Source organism: Monocercomonoides exilis, assembly GCF_001643675.1.
Source record: "Monocercomonoides exilis strain PA203 chromosome Unknown scaffold11-1913109, whole genome shotgun sequence".
In the NCBI taxonomy this organism is placed as follows: Eukaryota; Preaxostyla; order Oxymonadida; family Polymastigidae; genus Monocercomonoides; species Monocercomonoides exilis.
In genome coordinates, this window is record NW_027150556.1 from 123,845 (window position 1) to 141,641 (window position 17,797).

Sequence of the window (17,797 nt, forward strand, 5' to 3'; positions counted from 1 at the left end):
TTCTGTGAGGTGTCATCATCGACAGCTGAGCAATCAGCATCTGCTGCTGTTTCTGTTGCATCTGCCAATTCCATTCAGACTGCTGGCTTTGGAGTGACACACGTATCAGTTCTGAGGCCATCGCTGACATCTGCTGCTGCAACAGAAGATTCTCTTTTTGTGTCTGCTGCATTTGTTGAATCTGTTGTATTTGCTGTATTTGTTGTATTTGTTGGTATTGTTGCATCTGCTGCTGTATTTGCTGTTGCAACAGCATCTGCGCCATTCTTTCTTCTTCTTCTTCCTCTTTCGCTCTCTCTTGCAGCATCAGACATTCCCACGCCTGCTGGTCCATTTCTGCCGGCACAGCTAAATTTGATTGCGGGTCAACTTCATTTGTTTTGCTAACCTTTTGTTTTTTGATCAAATTCTTCTTCTTCTTCTTGTTTTTCTCATCGTGCTTAGTGGAAAGAGAAGGAGTTAAAGAAGAAGAAGAGTGAAGAGCATTAGATGTCTTGTTATCTTCTTTTTCCTCTTTGTTTTGCTGTTGTTTTTGAAGCTCATTCAGAATATGCTGATCGCTCAAATGGAGCTTCATCAGTTTGTTGATCTGCTCCGTCTCTTTGAATGAGGACGATATCTGAGAGGATGTTTCACTGGAAAGCGTGGCCTCTGAAGAGGAAGAAGAAGAAGAAAATGAAGAGCTTGAAGAAGAAGAAGAAGAGGAGGAGGAGGAAGAAGAAGAAGAAATAGAAGTCTGAGAATCTTCTGACAAATCATGTGATTCAGACATTTCCCTCCTCTTTTCTTCTTCTTCTTTTTCGTTTTCTCCTTTTTCTTTTGAAAGAAATGGTGTTGACAATTCAGAAGCATCATTCAAAAAGGGAGCATCTTTGTGCATTTTGTTGCTGTTTGTTTTGGGTTCTTTTCTGAATTTTTCCATTTTTCCATTTTTTCTTGTTGAAGATTCCTTTCCTGATGAGTGCTCAGACGGCGAAAAAGAACTGGAAGCGGTTGTTTGATGCAAAGAAATAGTATTATTCTTTCTATCCCATAGATTGCTCTGCTCTTTTAGATGAGTATTAGCTTTGATAATGTTAATAGCCTTATTCTGTGGTGGAGTTGAAAGCGATGAAAGGAGCGACAATGAAGATAAAGTCGATAAAGAAGATGACGGAGAGGACTTATTATGATAAGATTGTTGAGGAAATGAAGACGATGTTACGGAAGACGACGATGTAGAAGGTATTGAACTGATATTGGAGTTTGAACCAGAAGATGAAGAGAAAGAAATCGGAGAAAGATACGATAAAGATGAATCTGTTGTTGGAGATGATATAGATAAAATTTGCGATGCATCCTCAAAATCCGATTTTTGAGAATGCATATTAAATTGATTTTGGGGAGTTGAAGAAATTGATTGCGTCAAGGAAATTGAAGGAGAAACCAAAGGAGATGAAATTGGATGCAAAGGTGGCTTTTCAGCTGAGCCAGGAACCTTAATATCTTTATTATTAGTTGGAGTACTAAGAAATACAGATGGGGAAGGAAAAAACGATGAGGGATATTGCCTCGCTGGAGTTTCAGAATCAAAGTCTGTAAAAGTTGAACTTTCATCTTCAATGACCGTTTGAGGGATTGAATCTCCAACAATCGGTGAAAATTGAGGAGACGGAAACTCGCGAACGGATTTTATTACTCCATTTCTAGGAGGAGTTTTAAAGTTCTCCACTAAAATAAACAACATTAAAAATTTAGTTAAAGTAATTCATATTCAATTTTCATCAATATAAAAAAAGTATAATGAAACATCAAAATTATATAATGCAGTAAAGAATGCGCAGAAAAAAACAATGAATTATTTAAGGAGTTAAAATGAAAACAAACTTCGAATTTTTATTTGATTTTATGTAAGTAAGGGTTAGATCCAAATTATAATAATTAGTGATGACGATCGAACCCTAAGATCATATTTTATTTGAAGTTGCTCACGTCTAATGGCAACCGAACAAAGACAAATTACTATTAATGATATTAAAAGAGCTGCACAAACACTTGCACCTATACTTGAACGAACGCCTGTTATTAAGTCACATCTTCTGTCAACGGAAACACAAGAAGTGTTTTTGAAGATGGAAAACCTTCAGAGGACAGGATCATTTAAAGTCCGTGGTGCTTTTAATAAGATTGCAAGCCTATCTGAAGAGGAAAAAAAGAAAGGAATCATTGCAAGCAGTGCTGGAAATCACGCTCAAGGTGTTGCACTTGGTGGACAACATTTTGGCATTCCAGCAGTCATCGTGATGCCAGATGGAACTCCAAAAGCAAAAGTTGAAAATACACGAAGTTATGGTGCAGAAATAGTTTTTGGCGGTCCAATCTACGACGATGCATATGCAACAGCAAGAAGATTGCAAAAAGAAAAAGGATACACATTCATTCATCCATTTGATGACGATGTTGTGATAGCAGGTCAGGGAACTGTTGCACTCGAAATTATGGAGCAGCTTAAAGAAGTTGATGCTATTGTCGTTCCAATCGGAGGAGGAGGACTTGTTTGCGGAACTGCAATTGCAGCTCGTCATTTCAATCCAAAGATCAGAATCATAGGTGTACAAGCCAGCCATGCAGCATCAATGAGAGATAGCTTGGCTCACGGATCTGTTATTGAATTGGATAAAGCAAAGACTATTGCAGATGGAATCCAAGTGAGAAGACCAGGAGATCGAACATTTGAATTATGTCGTGAATTGGGTGTTGAAGTCGTGACAGTGGAAGAGGAAGAGATCCAAGAAGCAATTTTATTCCTTCTTGAGAAGCATCATATTATTAGTGAAGGAGCAGGAGCTGTTCCAGTGGCAGCGTTTATGAGCAAAAAAATTGATCCTTCCATTGGAAAAGTATGTCTTCTAGTGTCTGGTGGTAATATCGACGCACACGTTGTTGCTGAAATCATTGACAGAGGACTTCTTTTGCAAAAAAGACGGTTCAGATTTACTACAATGATAGATGATAAGCCTAATGCACTTGGTCGACTCACATCTCTTATTGGAGAACTGAAGATCAACATTATGCAAATAACACAGACACGACAGAAATACGGGTTGGATCTGGCCTTTCAAGTTGTAGACGTACTGGTGGAGACAGGAGGAAAAGAACAGACGAATCATTTGGTCGAGACGCTTAAAGAACATGGATACAGCGTAGAGGAATTGTAAGCATTGATGAAGAGGAATTGAAGAGACGAAGAAAGTGAGGATTTCGTTGCCTGTAATCTTCACTTCTAACGGAATTTTGATTAAATGAAAAGATTCTCATCAAATTCACATGAAAAAATTTAAATTTTGTGAAAAAAAATTGTTCGCATTAAACAATGAAAAATTATGAAAAAAAGAAAAGAAGAATTTTTATATAATTCTTTAATTTCTTTATCTTAAAGTTGAGGTGCCTTCTTTGACTTTGCTTTTTCTATTTTTTGTGAACCGTTTTTTGTTTTGTTTTGTTTTTTTCTCTGTTTTGAAATATCCTTTTTTCTTTTCTGTTATAATCTTTGTCTTTACTATTTAGAATATCTTTTCGCCAAACTTATTTCTGTATTCAAGTTGCGCGTGAAGAGAATATTTAGTACGTTTTGCTGCTAAAATAATGAACTATTATCAATATTTATTTATTTATTTTTTTTACAACAAAAATTTTGATAATTGAAGGGAATAAAAATTATTTTTTTAGAAATAAACTCTTTCGAAAATTGCATCAAAATACAATAATTTGTGATTTGGCATTTTTTCTTTTCGGATAGTACACCAAAAATTATTCAAAATGAAATCTTTAACATTTGAAACAATGATTTTCACATTCAAAATAGTGATTCATTTCGATATTTCATAATTTATTCATCATTGCATGAAAAATTTCAAAAATCATATTTCCACATTTATGTTGGTATCATTTCAATTTATTTTTGAACTTTTTTTCTGTGAACAAACAATATTTGATAATTTTCTCTTTTTCACAAAAACAAGAAATAACTATTCCTCATCAAATTTATGTTCAGTTGATAATATTTTTTTTGTTGTTCATCCAATTGCAACATGTAATTTTGCTTCTGTTTTTATTTTAGCAATATTCACTTTTATTTGCAGTCGTAAATGTTAATAAAAAATAATAATCAAAAAATAAAAAAATAAAAAAATAAAAAAAACTACTTTAAGAGAGGTTCACTATTAAAATCATATAAGAAATAAAGATTTTATTTATTCTTTGTCGCACAAAATTGTTTGATCGAATCTTGCCACATTTCGTACTTTGTTTAGTGATAATTTTTCATTTTTCTTTCTTTGTCTTGGTTCGTTTTCTCGTGAGTGCAGCTCAACATAGCTCAGTAGATGTCTCTTCAAGCCACAGATGAACTTATATGGACATGCATTAAGCATGGATTTTGTTCATCCAGAGCAAAGTTTTTGATTTTGATTATTTTATTATTTACATTTTTTCCCCAGAACAATTACTCAAAATTTTTGTAGGAATCCAATGAATGTTTCCGGGTTATGCAAGAGAAGTTCTTGCCCACTTGCAAATGCATCTTATGCAACAGTTGTTGATAGAAAAGGTTAATATTCTTGATAATTTGTTTGCTGTTAAACAAAAAGTAATTATTTGAAACTTTTTGTGTAGGAGAGATATACTTAATGATAAAAACAGCTGAAAGAATGCAGTTTCCGGCAAAACTTTGGGAAAAAATAAAACTTCCAAATAATAAACGAGAAGCCAAACATATCATAAAAGACAGATTGCAATTCTTTTCCACTTTTATGCAAAGAAGTGTTCTACGTAGATATAGACGCATTCTTCAAATTCATGGGAGAATTCGTCGTCTTCGTCATAGGATAAAGTATGAAAGCATCAATTTTTATTCTTAATAAATATTGTTGTTATGTAGGCCTCATGAGGTTGGCATCAAAGTGAATGTTGAACGAAAAATGCGATTGAAGGAAATAAGAGCAGAGCGTGCAGCGGACATTGAAGAGACATTGAAGAAAACTCTTTTGAAGCGATTATCAACTGTTTGATATTATTCAAATTTTAAATTTTGAAATGAATATTTTTTGAATCATTAACAGTATCAAGAAGAAGGTGTATTTAATTTCCCACAAAAGGCATTTGAAAAGGCTTTGGAAGAAAAGGGGGCCGAATCGGATGAGATTGATGAAGGGGAATCGGATGAAGAAGAAGAAGAAGAAGAGGAAGAACTGAGCGAAGAAGAGGCAAGAAGCAAGAAGAGAGGTAAGGCGGTGAAGCCCAGATTGATGTATGAGATGGAGATGGAGGATGCCCATGCTGCTCCAATGATGCTTTCTCATTCTGCTGCTTCATCTGCATCATCAAAATCTTCTTCTTCGGTTAAAAGGAAAGAAGCAGATGATGAAGATGATGAAATGTATGTTGAAGACGAGGATGAGGATGATGACGATGAAGATCCGAGCGATATTGAGGAAAGTGATAGTTATGAAGAGCTAAGCGATGAGGATGATCAGGATTTAAGTGGTTTAGATAGTATCAACAATGAAGACGATGAAGACGAAGAAGACGAAGAAGATGAAGAAGACGAAGGCAATGATAGCGAAGAAAGAAAAGATCATAAAAAAGCTCCTAAATTAAGGAAGAGTGACAAAAATCAAATCACTCTTCGAAAGACCCAGAAAAAGAAACTTCATTCTGGAGATATTGAAGATATTGTTTAAAAAAATCAAAAATACAAAAATTCACTTCATCACTTCAACAAGTAATTTAAAAAGTATGGATTATGTTATGCATTTTTATTTATCATTTTTAAAGAATTTTATTTTTTGAATGTTAAAAAAATGAGGGGTCTGCTGTATTAGGTAATTTAAAGATCAGACTTTTTGTTTGTGGTGCTATTTCTTTTCATACAGGCAATTTCAACGTAAATATCATTTTTCTGAATTGATATATTTTTATTTTAGCAGCATGCCAGTTAAACGCAGAAACGGAGGTCGCTCAAAACATGGAAGGGGACATACACGCGCAATTCGCTGTGTGAATTGCGGAAGATGCTGCCCAAAGGTTTGAAAGTATTATTGCATTGCTTGCTTATTTATTTATTTCTTTTTTTCATAAAATCAGGACAAAGCTATTAAAAGATTTGTCGTTAGAAATATGGTTTGCAGCTATTTTCTTTTTTTACCACCTTGTTTTGAATTGAATTAATTTCGCTGTATGAAATAGGTCGAAGCCGCTGCACTTAATGATATCAAAGCGGCAACTGCTTATGATAGTTTGAACTTGATTTCTATTTTTGGATGATATCTGAATAATTTTTCATTTTTCAGGCTACACAATCCCAAAGCTTTACATGAAAATGGAATACTGCGTCTCCTGTGCTGTACATTCACATCAAGTGCGTGTCAGGTCTGATGAAGCTCGTCGCAATCGCGACCCTCCACAACGTCGTAGAGTATGAAATTTGCCTTTCAAATGAAAGCTTTTGAATTATTTGTTATTTTTCTTGTTTTTTTCATTATTGAAGCCCACTGACAAAAAAGACGAGCAACGAAAACCCGGTGCGACTCCAACAGGACAAGGAGCCGCAGTTAGAGCATAAGCACCTCACTTATTAAGTTTTATAAAATAAATGCTTTTAAAACGATTCTTAATAGGGCAGAATAGAGAAGTACTGAGAAATTACTCACTTTTTTCTGTCAACAACAACAAAAAAAAATCAAACAAACATATCTTCAAATGATAGTCCTATTTTTTGAATGAATTTTGTGATTTTGCTGTTTTTTCAGTAAAAAGCTTCAAAATATTGCCAAATAACTAATGACAAAAGAATACGAGATGTTCATTACAAAGCATAAATGATGTTAGAAGAAAAATTCGTTCAGAGGTCTGTCCACTCAGAAAAAACGAATGAGGCTGTTTGTGTGATTTCCAAGTGGCTTCGCGAGAATGTTTCATCGAGTACACCTCCGATAATCCAATTCACATTCGATTCATTGCGAAGCACGCGCATAGATGCAATATTATCTTCGAAGCATACAAAAAGCGGCTTAATTGCTTGTTTTGAAGAAGAAGTAATTGAGGAAGAGGGCAAAGATTGCTCACATTGCTTGCAGAGAATATGAACAGCTTTCATTGCATTTTCAGTGGAGATGAGCGAAGGTGTGAAAGTCTTCGGTACCATTGACAATGTTGTATCTGTTTGAGTGGTTTTTTCAGAAATTATCTCCTGCTCCCTTCTGCGTGAATGCTCAATGAGTTTCTCCAAGGGCCTTTCAGCTTCACTGAGTCCAACTATATCGGTCGCCGTTCGCATAAAAATATCTGCTGCAGGTTTTCCGTGCTCAAACTGGTCTGAGCTCCGCACTTCCACAAAATAATGTAAAATTCCATAGTGACTTAAAACAACCTCTGCCATCTCTCGTGTGGTTGATGTAGCAACTCCAAGAGGAATTCCTGCTGCACTAAATCGCTGAAGCACCTTTCGCACACCGCTTTTCAGCGAAGCATGTGTCTTGAACTCCGGCAGCAACTCTTCATTCACCATGTCTGCAATCTTGTTTGTTAATTCTGCAAATGCTGCATTTGCTGCAGGAAGCGCGTCTAAACTTGGAGCTTCTTTTTTTTTCAAAGGATTTCTGAGAATAAGATTAAGATAAGAGACGAGAATTTTTAAAAGATTTGCAAAATGTAATAATCAAAAATAAACACATATTTGTTTCTGATAGATGGAATTGTCGAATATATCGTTCAACAAATGAACGAACACTTGATGGGTCGAACATTTCTTCTTCAGTAACCTTATGTTCAACTCCGAGGCGCTTCAGCACGTTCTCCCAGATAGATTCCCAGATGCAATTGCTCGATAACAGCGTTCCATCTAAATCAAAAACCACTCCAAGCGGCTTTTGTTGAATTAATTCGTCTGGTTCATTGTGAACGCCATTTCATCTCGGTCAAAACTGGAAAAGCAAATTCATTGGTAAAACTATTGCAAACCAATTTTAGAAGATTGTTTTTGCATCTCTAAAGATATTCAATTTTTATTTCTTAATAAAATAAAATATAAAAAAAAAAATCTGATATTTGCATAATTTAAATTTTTGAAAGACTTGAGAGTGAATAATCCTTCCATTACTGAAAAAAAGGTTTAGAAAAATGAAATTACATACAAATTTTATAATTATTTATGGATTGCAATTATTGGAGTGATATTTGGTTATTTAAGATTTTATTAATTTCATCAATTTTATTTCGTACAAAAGTGAAAAGAAAATATCATATAGTTTAACTTTCATTGAAATTTTTTGAAACAATTTCCTATGTCGATGATTATTTTACCGCATATCCATTAATTGTACATGAAAAGCCACAGAATTTATGAGTGGTAAAACATTGGAAAGTTTGTGATGAAGTTCAAATGAAAAAATCTATTGAACATTTATTAATAAAATTTTCGCTCTTCACTTTTTTATTTGGCTCAAATTTAGTTTTCAATTTTAAATTCAAAATCACAAACATAGAATTCTTAACAATACAACAATGCAGTTTTAAAATCACGGAAATCAAATCATCAAACAAATCAAAATAAAGATGAAAAAACTCAACGTTTATTGCTAAACATTTATTTAACAATATTGTTTTGCGTTTAAACTTAATTAGTTATATTTCATAGTTACACATAAGGTTCCAGCATCTGGGTCATTCTTATCTCCCAAATAAATATAGCTTTCTGCGTGGAACAAACAATTACTTGCTTTTCGAAATGTAACTTTGAATGTTACATTTCCTTCTGTAATAATTGTTTTATTCCCAGCAATTGTAGAAAAATACACATCTTGAACTTTTTGAACATCACTTGTAATTATGTAATCACAAAATTGCTTCAAAACAAAATTTCCTTCAGTAATATTTCTTGTTGCATATAAGTTGAAGGTTAGCTCAGCATTTTCTCCAGCTTTTGGTTTGTCCGGCTTTGAAGAAACATTAACAAATCTAAGTTTGTTCATTCCCGTTCCGCATTCTTTACCAATAATTGCGCAATTTGAAGTCAGGAAGAGAAGCAAAAAACCGAGCATTTTTTATGTTTTTGCATGATCATAACCTATTTTTCAAAGTTTTTCCAGAATGTTATCAGACCAATCCAAATACTTTCACTTCAAACTTAATTGTTTTGCTTTCTTTTCTTTTTTGAATATAGAAAAAAATTTCTTTAAAGAAAAAAAAAATTTTTTTTTCTATTTTACAAAATAACAAAGAACTATTTTTGACGAACAAGATTAAAGCTTAAAAAACTAAAAACATTATTTTTAAAAACAAAAGAAATTAAAACAAAAGGGTATATATTTTTTATTAATTCCACAAGCAATTAAACAAATAAAACATTTATTCTAATTATGAAGATAAAATGGTTTAAGAAAATACTACAATATAACGCAACATCCAAACGATGCTTTATCATTCGTTTTGGCAGAAGTATCATCAATTGAATTTGTCTTATCTACGTTTTGTGATAATTCTTCACTGCCTTTGTATTTTGTTTTATCTTCAAATGTTTCAATATTTGGAGGAGATATTGGCATAAATTCCGAAGATTGATCAAGTAAATGAGAGGTGGTATTTATGTTCTCTGCAAATTCTGCCCTGATTGGTGCTTCGCTGCAAATGTCTCTTCCAGAAGGTATGTCAAATTGTCTTGAGGCAGACTTATCCACAATTTTCGAATTATTCAAAACAAGAATATTTCCCTCGCTGAATTTCATGTTTTCTCTGCTATTCTCTGATTCGTTCGACTTATCTTTCATTTCTTCTGATTTTCTTTCCTCAGTGCTCAGTTCTTCATTTGTACTAATTTCGAAATTGCTGTGAAGAGACTGTTGCTCAAAATCATCCCGAATGCAGAACTCGCTCTGTCCATGAATATCAGTTTTTGCGCATAAATCATGAGATAACGAAGAAGGAGAATTTTCTGTGCAACAAAACTCCCTTGTCATCGAATACTTCCCTATTTCTGGACGATTGACATCAAACGACTCCAAAAATATTGGAACAATATCCAAAGCATTTAGAATTTGAATGTTATACAAATCTGAATGCGTGCTTATACTTGAAATGTCTGTAGTGCATTTCACACATGAATCATCATCGAAACAGAATAAATGTGAATTATGAGCATTTAGGGAATCTTTCCCTGTCACAAACATCTCTAAAACACCAGCCGTAAGAAATGAAAAAGGTGCGCAAGTAATCTCATAATCTAAGTGTTCATGAACACATTCAAATGCTTCACAATTTGTTAAATAGTTTCTTTTATCCTTGGATTTTTGTGCATCCAAATGATCCGTATTCGAAAATTGAGCATTGAATGAAGAATAATTCTCCAGGCATCGTTGCAAAGATGGAGAAAAACATTCATCTGAAAAGTGCAAAATGATTGAAGAAGCAGGACTGATTTCACTGCATAGCACAAATTGATTCGTAGCTGTTGAAGATGCCAAACATGAAGCTCTTTTGCAATCACTTGAATAAGATTGAAATGACAGAAATAAGTCAGAAGAATCAAATAACTTTCTCATCATCCAAAATTTCGAAAAAAAGGAGTCAATTTCTTTGATGAAATTTCCTCGTAACATCGCAAATGAATGGAAGTATTGCTCAAACAAAAATCCTGGCCTCAATGACATCTCTTCAAGAGACGGAAGCTCAGGAAAAGAAACGCTTAAAACAGACAACGGAAATCTGACTGGAACTTGACTGACAATGTCAAGAGCGCAGTCAAGTAGAAAATTGTTATCACGGGAAAATAAAGTTCCAATTTCTGAACGGCAGAAACATGGCTCACGCAAAGAAGAAAAGTAAAGAATGCTAATCGGATTGCGAATGATATTAAAATACGGAAATGTGAATGAATTTAACTGCTTCGACAGTTTGGCAAGTGTATTCGCAAACAGCATATTTCTAAAGAAAGATCGAGCATTAAGATGAGATAAGAATTGTGAATAAAAATGAAGATTTAACAAATCAATAGAAGATTTGAGCGAAGGACTATAACAACCATCTCCTTCCCCATAACATAAAGATTGATAAGACAGATAATCTAATAATCCTAATATATATGGTGTGCGATGAATGAATGATTCTATTCTACTTTGTGTGTCATATTGAGTTGTGTGAAGAATGTCTGAGTAAACAACAGGCGCAAAAGTGTGTTGAAGACGAGAAGAGTTTGAAAGAGAAGACGAAGAAGTTGGAGTAGCTGAGGTGGCTAAAAGCAAAGTTTCTTGCTCTTTCCCATGGAACTGTATCTGAAAAGGAGACATTTCAGCGAGACGCAAATGGGCTGAAGAAAGGCTTGGCGTGACTATCAGCGACGGATGCAGCTCTTTTGTGGACGAGGCGAAAAGCTTCTCTGAACGGAGCGGAGTTTCTGAGTCTTCGCTTTTGTGGGAGAAAGCAGGCTGCGACGAGCCAGGGACGATTGAAGGGGTGGAGATAGATTCTTGTAAAGCGGGTGAAACAGACAGAAAAGGCGACGACAGAGCCGGTTTAACAGCACCCTTTTTGAGGCAGTCACTCGAGGCAGATTTGTTGGCGTGGTCCAAAATGAGCTGGTTGCGCCGCTGCTGCAAATCAGAGCTGACGGGAGAGATGATGTCAGAGTACAAACTTTTATGAAGAGCATCAAGTTGAATCGTGTTGCTTCTCACGTGGAACGATTTGTTGCACGAAAAGGGCGAGCAATCGTCTTCCTTCCCATCTGAATATTCCTCTGAATCACATTCATCCAACGGCCTAAACTTGAATGACTCAATTGTTTCATTGCCTTCTGCCAAGTTTTCATCGAAGCCGTCTTCTTTCCCTGGTGCCTTTCCCAAATAGAAGAAGTCTTTTGTCTCTTGTTCAGAAACAGATTCCTCGCTGCACGGACTGCTTTCAGTGAGTGTTCCAAAACGAAGATCGAGTTTTTTGTGGCCTTCATTCAAATAGCAAATTTCAGAGTTTGCTATTTCGCATTTGTTGTTTGTTGACTCAATCGAACATTGCTTTTCATCGTTTTCCTTCAAATTTTTATTTTTGAGTTCCTCTGTATCGTCTTGTTCATTTTCTGTGCTTGCATCTCTCAAAATGTCTTCCATGTTTTTCTTCCACAGCTTCGAATGAGGCACATTTCTTGTGTGAAACCTGAAGTTCTTTGGCGGGTGCAGATGGACGTGGTGCCTCATCGCCCTTTCTGAAGGGCGCATGTGAGAGAAGCAGAAGAGATCAGCACGCGACGGCCGGAAGACATAAGAGTGTGTCTGCAGAAGACTCGGCGAGGCAGGCTTGGCAGCAGACACAGAAGCTGTCTCGAACGACTGCAGCGACATGTTCTCGTTGACCTCCTCCTTCGGCACCAGCTTCTGCTCTGAAAAACACGGGCAGACAGCAAATGAATGCTCAGACGAGACAAAGTCTGTTTCCTCGTTGGTTGCCCACTTTCGCGCTTCCAGTCGCTCTTTCGTCGATGAAAGCATCAGAGATCCAACAGCATGTTCATCTGTGATTCGTGGATGTCTCAAAGGCGGCTCATCAACAGTTTCAAATTCATTCAGCACACTCGCCTCATCTGCATCCAAATCTCCTTCAATCCAGTTGTTCTCACAGCTGCTGTCATCATCTCTTTCTCTCTCTCTTTTGTGTGACTTTGTAGAACAGTCTGCCAGCTGACGCCCAAACATCGATTCGCACTCAGTCGATGCCTCGTTGTCTGTTGAAGAGAAGTCTGTCTGTTGGCTGTGCTGGTTCTCGTTCGCAACATGAAGATGCGAAAAGGATGAAGCAGATGAAGTTGGAGAGCCGACATAAGCTGTGGTCAGAGCAGGGGAAGGTGTGTGGATAGACGCCTGTGTGCAGCAGGAGAGAGCAGTCGAGACAGCCAGATGAGAAGGAGATGACAGCTGAGGAGAAGACAGGAGATTCGCAGAGATCGTTTTGGATGGCTGGACATCAGCCGAATGAGTGCGGGAAAGAACAGAGCCAGACGAATGCGAAGACAGCAGAGGCATCGCAGGGAGAGAGCTTGTGTTGCACAGAGCAGAAGGAGAGGAGCTGCTGTGCTGAGTGGTGTTGGCAGGGGGAGAAGAGAGGCCGCCAACAGAAGGAGAGGAAGGAGTGATGCAGGAGTTGTGTACAGAAGAAGAAGACGTGGAGACAGACAGTAAAGTGTGCGGGCAGTTGGGAGAGTTGGCTGCCTGGCCGTATCGAGTGAGGATGATTGGTGAGGCTTCTTCAGGGAAAGAGAAGAAATAAGGCGAGGCGAGCGGAGAAGGAGGCAGAGGAAGCTTTGATTTGAGGATGGGGTTGCTCTTCTGCACAAGTGGATGGAAACCCAATGGCATCTTCTGTCGCTGACTGGCAGATGTCACCCCACTCTCATTTAGCAGCTGAACAGGCTGAGACAAACAGTCTGCTTTTGCTGTGTCATTTCCTGGAGACTCATTCAATTCTGCTTTGCAGTCATTCCTCTCGCAATATTCATCATCAATTTTGATAGGAACTTTCATCTCCAAAAAGGGATCATTATTTTCTGTGCTCTCTTTTTGCTTGCTGTCTTCTTCCTCTTTTGGAATATCCTCAGGATGCTCTTTTGTTTCAGCAGTGGCAGTTGAAGAAAAAGAATTCGCCTCTTCAAAAAGCTGAAAAGGCTCGTTCTGCGAAGACAAAGAATTAAACTGCAAAGAATTCGGATCAAATGCCAAGACCTCAAACGCTGCTTTCACAGAAAGTGGAGTGAAATTCACAGAATGTGAAGATTGAGGCAGCAGAGATGATACAAAAGAAGAAGGAGAAGAAGGAGAAGAAGGAGATGGCAGAGAATACGAAGCAGAAGAAGGAGATAAAGTTGGCAGCACATTTGGAGTTAAGCCAATTTGTGGTTGAGTTGAGTCTAATTTCAGCACATTTGCATTGGCAGCGTCGAGAATATCAGCCATTTGGACGAGCGGAATGGTTGGAAGAAGAACAGGAGCAGACGAAGAACACGCAGAAGAAGGCGAATGATGTGCAACAAGCTCGACGAGGGAAGAGGAGGAAGAGAGATGAGCATTGGAAGCATTGGATGCATTGGACGAAGAGCCGATGAGAGAAAGGGAGGGAGTTGGAATCGGAGAAGGAGTGGGTGGAGGAGGAGAGAGAAGAGGGAAGACGTGGAAAGGCGGAGGACACGAGGGAAGAGGCTGAGTCTGCTGGAGCATCGAGGAGAAGGTGGGGAACTGGTTGGATGCCTCCAGCTCAGCCAGTGCAGAAGAAGGGGAGAGGGTGCTGCTGTCGATGAAGGGTGCTTGGTTTGGCGGAGTGGAAGGGGCAGACACCGGAACAAGGCGGTGGGACGAGGGATGGGCACACAGAAGAACAGAACTGCTGTCAATGACATTGGAAAGAGAGGATTGCTGCAAAAGAGAGAAAGGATGAGAAGGAGAAGCTTCATTCGATTGAGTGTTTCCGTCAACAAAGGGCACATCCACAGAAGATGAAGGAAGATTAGCTGAGCGAAAGGAGAGAGAAGAAGGAGAAAGCAAGCTATCCTTTGGCAGACACTCCAAATTGGCAGAGTTGGTGCACAGGACAGTCTGACACGAAGGAGATAGTTTGAGAGGACTCTGCGCCAACAGAAGTCTGCTCCCTTCAAGTGCGTCTGCACAGCCCTTGCTGACTGCCCCTGTTCCTGTTCCATTCAGCTCCAATGGAATATTCACATTCTGTGTGATTTCACTGGAGTTGTTGTTGTCTGTGTGCTGTTTGGCTGCGCTGTCCAGCTGAACAAGAAGCGTCTGCTGGTACTTTTCGAGCTGCGGAAGAGAAAAAGTGCACAATTCGGCTGGCTGGTTCGGACGAAAAATGAATGGAAGATCGATCTGAGGAGGTGAAGTGTCGTTTGGGAGAGGATATTCCTGGCAGGTGTGGATGAGCATTGGCGCTGAAGAAGACGAATGGATGCTGTGGTGATTGATGCTATTGTGCTCTGCATTGTCATCTTCCCCTTCTTCTTTCTTTGTTTCTGTTTCTGTCTCTGTCTCTTTTTCTTCTTTTGCTTTATTTTCGATGTTTTCTTGTTGTGATTGTACCTTTTTATTTTCTTCTTTCTTTTCCTTGTTTTCTTCTTTGTTGTTTTCTTTTTGTTCCTTTTGATGATGTTTGTGTTCACTTGATGAGCTTTTCTTTTCGAGTGTTTTTTCACATTTTCTGTTTGTTTCATTGGAACTCTTTTCATTTTCATTCTCCAAATGCGTCTTCATCTTCTGCTCAACACTTGCATCTGCCTCATTTCCATCCATTGTTTCATTCTTCTCATTCACAAACTGTTCTTTCTGTGGTTCAGCTTCGTTCTCCTTTTCCTTCGATAATGCTTCCTTTTCAATCACTTTTCTGATTTCTTCCTCTTCTTCTTCCTTCAAAACAGCATGTTTTCTGTATCCTTCTTTCTTCTCTCTTTCTTTTCCATGGCTTCGATGAACATGCCTTCCCTCTCTTTCTGTCGAATGCTTTTCTTTGTGTGTTCTTCTGTGCTCTTCTTTCTGCTTCAGTTTCGGATGTTCTTCTGCTGCCTCTCTGTTTCTGCATTCGTCTTCACCTTTCTCTCCTTCTACATTATTGTCTTTATCGGCCTCTTTTTCATGTCCCTCTGCATCCTTCTTGTTCACCTCCCTTCTTTTCTGCCTTCTTTCGCCTTCGTTTTTTGTTGATGTTTTGTGTCTGACATGTTTCTCTCTCTCTCTTCTGCCATCTGCGATGCTTTTGACATCAAACATTTCCTCCTCAAAGAATTCCCAGTCGTATTTCAGACTGCTCATTGAGACAGCGCCACTGCTGCTGCTTTTTCGATTGCTTCTTCTCTTTTTGGCAGACGATGATGAAGATTTGTTAGAAGGAAGAGCAGAATCCAATCCAGATGGATGAGGAGAAGGTGGAACAACACTTTCTGGCTTTGCGTCTTCTGTTGAGCAAATCTGTTGACCTGTACAAGAGTCTTTGTTGATATCATCAATCTTTTCTTTTTCTTTCTCCTTCTCTTTCTCTTTCTGTGCTTGTTCCTTTTCCAGCTCACTCAGAACAACAGACTTCATCATTCTCCTCAAAAGATCGTAGTTTGGCTTAGCGAAGTAGTCGTACCGCAGAATCTCTCCAAAAAACAGATTGAACTCAAGTGGCAGCTCTTTCACAAGCGCTGCACACAAATAGTCTTCCTTCATCGCTGCTATTTGCGCCTAAAAAGTATTCGGAATTGATTTGGGACAAAAGAATGATTTTTTAATAAGGAAAAAAATATTAAGATATTCATATTAAAAAATTTCTCAGAATGAACATTCATTGCACACGGCATCTTTCAGACGAGACCAGGGAAGCTTTCCCTTTGCAAACTCAACGATGACGTACATCAACGACATGAGATCGTCTTGCCTTCCGTTTTCCCTTCCATTGTGGCAATTCGGTGAAGCATATCTCAAAGTACCACGAAATCGGCAATGAGTCGGAGGCTAACAAGGTTTTGAAAATTGACGTTATAAAAGAATTCATAAATGTTATATCATTATTTCAGAATATCTATTTCAAGCAATTGGGATTACTAAAAAGAGAACAAACTGTCACAGGTATTCCATCTCTCATTTTGATCAATTTGCAAAGTCCAAAATCAATCAGATAAATGTTGCTTCTCATTTCCTTTGTTCTCCCAATTACAAAATTAGCCTGTTCAAAAAAAAAAAATTGTAAAATACATGTGACATTCCATCAATTTTATGAAAATAAGAATGCAAACAGGCTTGATATCCCGATGAATAAAGCCACATGTGTGAAGAGCTTCGATCGCTGTCAAAGCCTGAATGGCAAATCCAGCGACAGTTTTTATCGAAAAAGTCCCTGTCTCGGTTAAATTTATGAGTTCCCTTCACGATTTAAAATTTTTAAATAATATAAAATCTAATTTAGTTATTCATACAAAAGATTTGGTCCAAGCAATTCCATTGCAACAAACTTAAACTTTTTGTGTGTACCGAATCCAAAAAACCTTGGAAAATGTGTTACTCCTTAAATAATAAAATGTAATAAATTGAATCATCAATATTTTCAAACCTTCAAGTGCTTTCAAAACTTTAACTTCTGCTGTTAACAGAAGTCTTTCTTTGTTGTCTTCTTCAAATTTTATGGCAATTTCTTTTGTGAACCGTTCGTTGCGAAATGTTGCTTCGAAAATTCTCCCAAATGACCCTTCTCCAATCATTCGTTGGAGAGTGTAGCACTCCTTCACAACATCTCCTACGAACGGTTTACCGCTTGTGTCGCCCTGTTGCTGCATATAAATTTGTGTTTTGCAGTAAACTCAAAGTTTCACTTCATGATCCACATTTCCCACTTCAAAAGTTTTTCTTTTTCTTTGCAAAACCAAAAAAGTACAATATCTTTTGTTTAAATTTTTTTGCAACAAATATGAACCATTCCGAAGAAATTTTTGATTAAATTGCCAATTTATACCCAAATTTGTTTCTGAAACTTTTTTTTGAAAAATCTATTTCGCTTTTCAGATAAAACAAAAACAATTATTCATAGATAATTAATGATAAAAATGACAATGTGCATATTTTAAAAGTGTATATTGCAATTTTTTAAAAAAGAGCATTTGTTTTTCAAAAACAAATTGTTTGATAGAAATAATGAGTAGATATAAAAGAAAATTTTTAGAATATAAAAAGGATTTACCTTGAATCATATGATTTGATTGAAATACAAAAGGATTCACATTTTTGAATTACAGATAAAGAAGTTT

At 37.1% G+C, this 17,797-nt stretch overlaps 6 protein-coding genes across 6 annotated transcripts; 3 read left to right on the plus strand and 3 right to left on the minus strand.

The window, feature by feature from the left end:
* Window positions 1–74: 74 nt before the first annotated feature.
* MONOS_5235 (uncharacterized protein) lies at window positions 75–1,893 on the minus strand (the record flags this gene model as incomplete). The annotated part of the gene is made up of 3 exons (XM_067875365.1): window positions 1,867–1,893; window positions 313–1,710; window positions 75–193 (listed from the first exon to the last, which is right to left on the minus strand). Coding segments are annotated over exons 1-3 (1,518 nt in total). The 5' UTR covers window positions 1,868–1,893.
* Window positions 1,894–1,942: 49 nt separating this feature from the next.
* MONOS_5236 (Threonine dehydratase) lies at window positions 1,943–3,641 on the plus strand. Its single transcript, XM_067875366.1, has one exon. It carries the CDS (start codon window positions 1,977–1,979, stop codon window positions 3,195–3,197), a length of 1,221 nt encoding a protein of 406 aa, XP_067731448.1. The 5' UTR covers window positions 1,943–1,976; the 3' UTR covers window positions 3,198–3,641.
* A 646-nt stretch (window positions 3,642–4,287) lies between these two features.
* Window positions 4,288–5,760, plus strand: MONOS_5237 (putative protein MAK16). Its single transcript, XM_067875367.1, has 5 exons — window positions 4,288–4,435; window positions 4,479–4,588; window positions 4,654–4,870; window positions 4,919–5,042; window positions 5,100–5,760. Exons 1-5 carry the CDS (start codon window positions 4,365–4,367, stop codon window positions 5,718–5,720), a joined length of 1,143 nt encoding a protein of 380 aa, XP_067731449.1. The 5' UTR covers window positions 4,288–4,364; the 3' UTR covers window positions 5,721–5,760.
* A 108-nt stretch (window positions 5,761–5,868) lies between these two features.
* Window positions 5,869–6,739, plus strand: MONOS_5238 (putative 40S ribosomal protein S26-1). The gene is made up of 5 exons (XM_067875368.1): window positions 5,869–6,063; window positions 6,124–6,159; window positions 6,226–6,274; window positions 6,330–6,454; window positions 6,527–6,739. Exons 1-5 carry the CDS (start codon window positions 5,968–5,970, stop codon window positions 6,599–6,601), a joined length of 381 nt encoding a protein of 126 aa, XP_067731450.1. The 5' UTR covers window positions 5,869–5,967; the 3' UTR covers window positions 6,602–6,739.
* On the minus strand, window positions 6,732–8,080 carry MONOS_5239 (putative Haloacid dehalogenase-like hydrolase). Its single transcript, XM_067875369.1, has 3 exons — window positions 7,999–8,080; window positions 7,711–7,924; window positions 6,732–7,637 (listed from the first exon to the last, which is right to left on the minus strand). Exons 1-3 carry the CDS (start codon window positions 8,021–8,023, stop codon window positions 6,881–6,883), a joined length of 996 nt encoding a protein of 331 aa, XP_067731451.1. The 5' UTR covers window positions 8,024–8,080; the 3' UTR covers window positions 6,732–6,880.
* Window positions 8,081–9,422: 1,342 nt separating this feature from the next.
* Window positions 9,423–17,329, minus strand: MONOS_5241 (putative rho-associated protein kinase 1; the record flags this gene model as incomplete). Its single annotated transcript, XM_067875371.1, has 8 exons — window positions 9,423–10,255; window positions 10,499–10,518; window positions 10,660–16,241; window positions 16,353–16,511; window positions 16,618–16,722; window positions 16,793–16,919; window positions 16,973–17,060; window positions 17,107–17,329. 8 exons carry the CDS (start codon window positions 17,327–17,329, stop codon window positions 9,423–9,425), a joined length of 7,137 nt encoding a protein of 2,378 aa, XP_067731452.1.
* Window positions 17,330–17,797: the final 468 nt, after the last annotated feature.

Excerpts from the sequence above, each read along its gene's own strand:
- MONOS_5238 (XM_067875368.1), top strand. The coding sequence starts at position 5,968 with ATGCCAGTTAAACGCAGAAACGGAGGTCGCTCAAAACATGGAAGGGGA. Across the intron at positions 6,160-6,225 it reads GATTTGTCGTTAGAAATATG|GTCGAAGCCGCTGCACTTAA; the intron begins GTTTGCAGCTAT and ends TGTATGAAATAG. Across the intron at positions 6,455-6,526 it reads ACCCTCCACAACGTCGTAGA|CCCACTGACAAAAAAGACGA; the intron begins GTATGAAATTTG and ends TCATTATTGAAG.
- MONOS_5239 (XM_067875369.1), bottom strand. The coding sequence starts at position 8,023 with ATGCAAAAACAATCTTCTAAAATTG. Across the intron at positions 7,925-7,998 it reads AAAACAATCTTCTAAAATTG|ACGAATTAATTCAACAAAAG; the intron begins GTTTGCAATAGT and ends ACAATGAACCAG. Across the intron at positions 7,638-7,710 it reads CATCTATCAGAAACAAATAT|AAATCCTTTGAAAAAAAAAG; the intron begins GTGTTTATTTTT and ends TCTTATTCTCAG.
- MONOS_5237 (XM_067875367.1), top strand. The coding sequence starts at position 4,365 with ATGTCTCTTCAAGCCACAGATGAACTTATATGGACATGCATTAAGCAT. Across the intron at positions 4,589-4,653 it reads AACAGTTGTTGATAGAAAAG|GAGAGATATACTTAATGATA; the intron begins GTTAATATTCTT and ends CTTTTTGTGTAG. Across the intron at positions 5,043-5,099 it reads TTTTGAAGCGATTATCAACT|TATCAAGAAGAAGGTGTATT; the intron begins GTTTGATATTAT and ends AATCATTAACAG.
- MONOS_5236 (XM_067875366.1), top strand. The coding sequence starts at position 1,977 with ATGGCAACCGAACAAAGACAAATTACTATTAATGATATTAAAAGAGCT.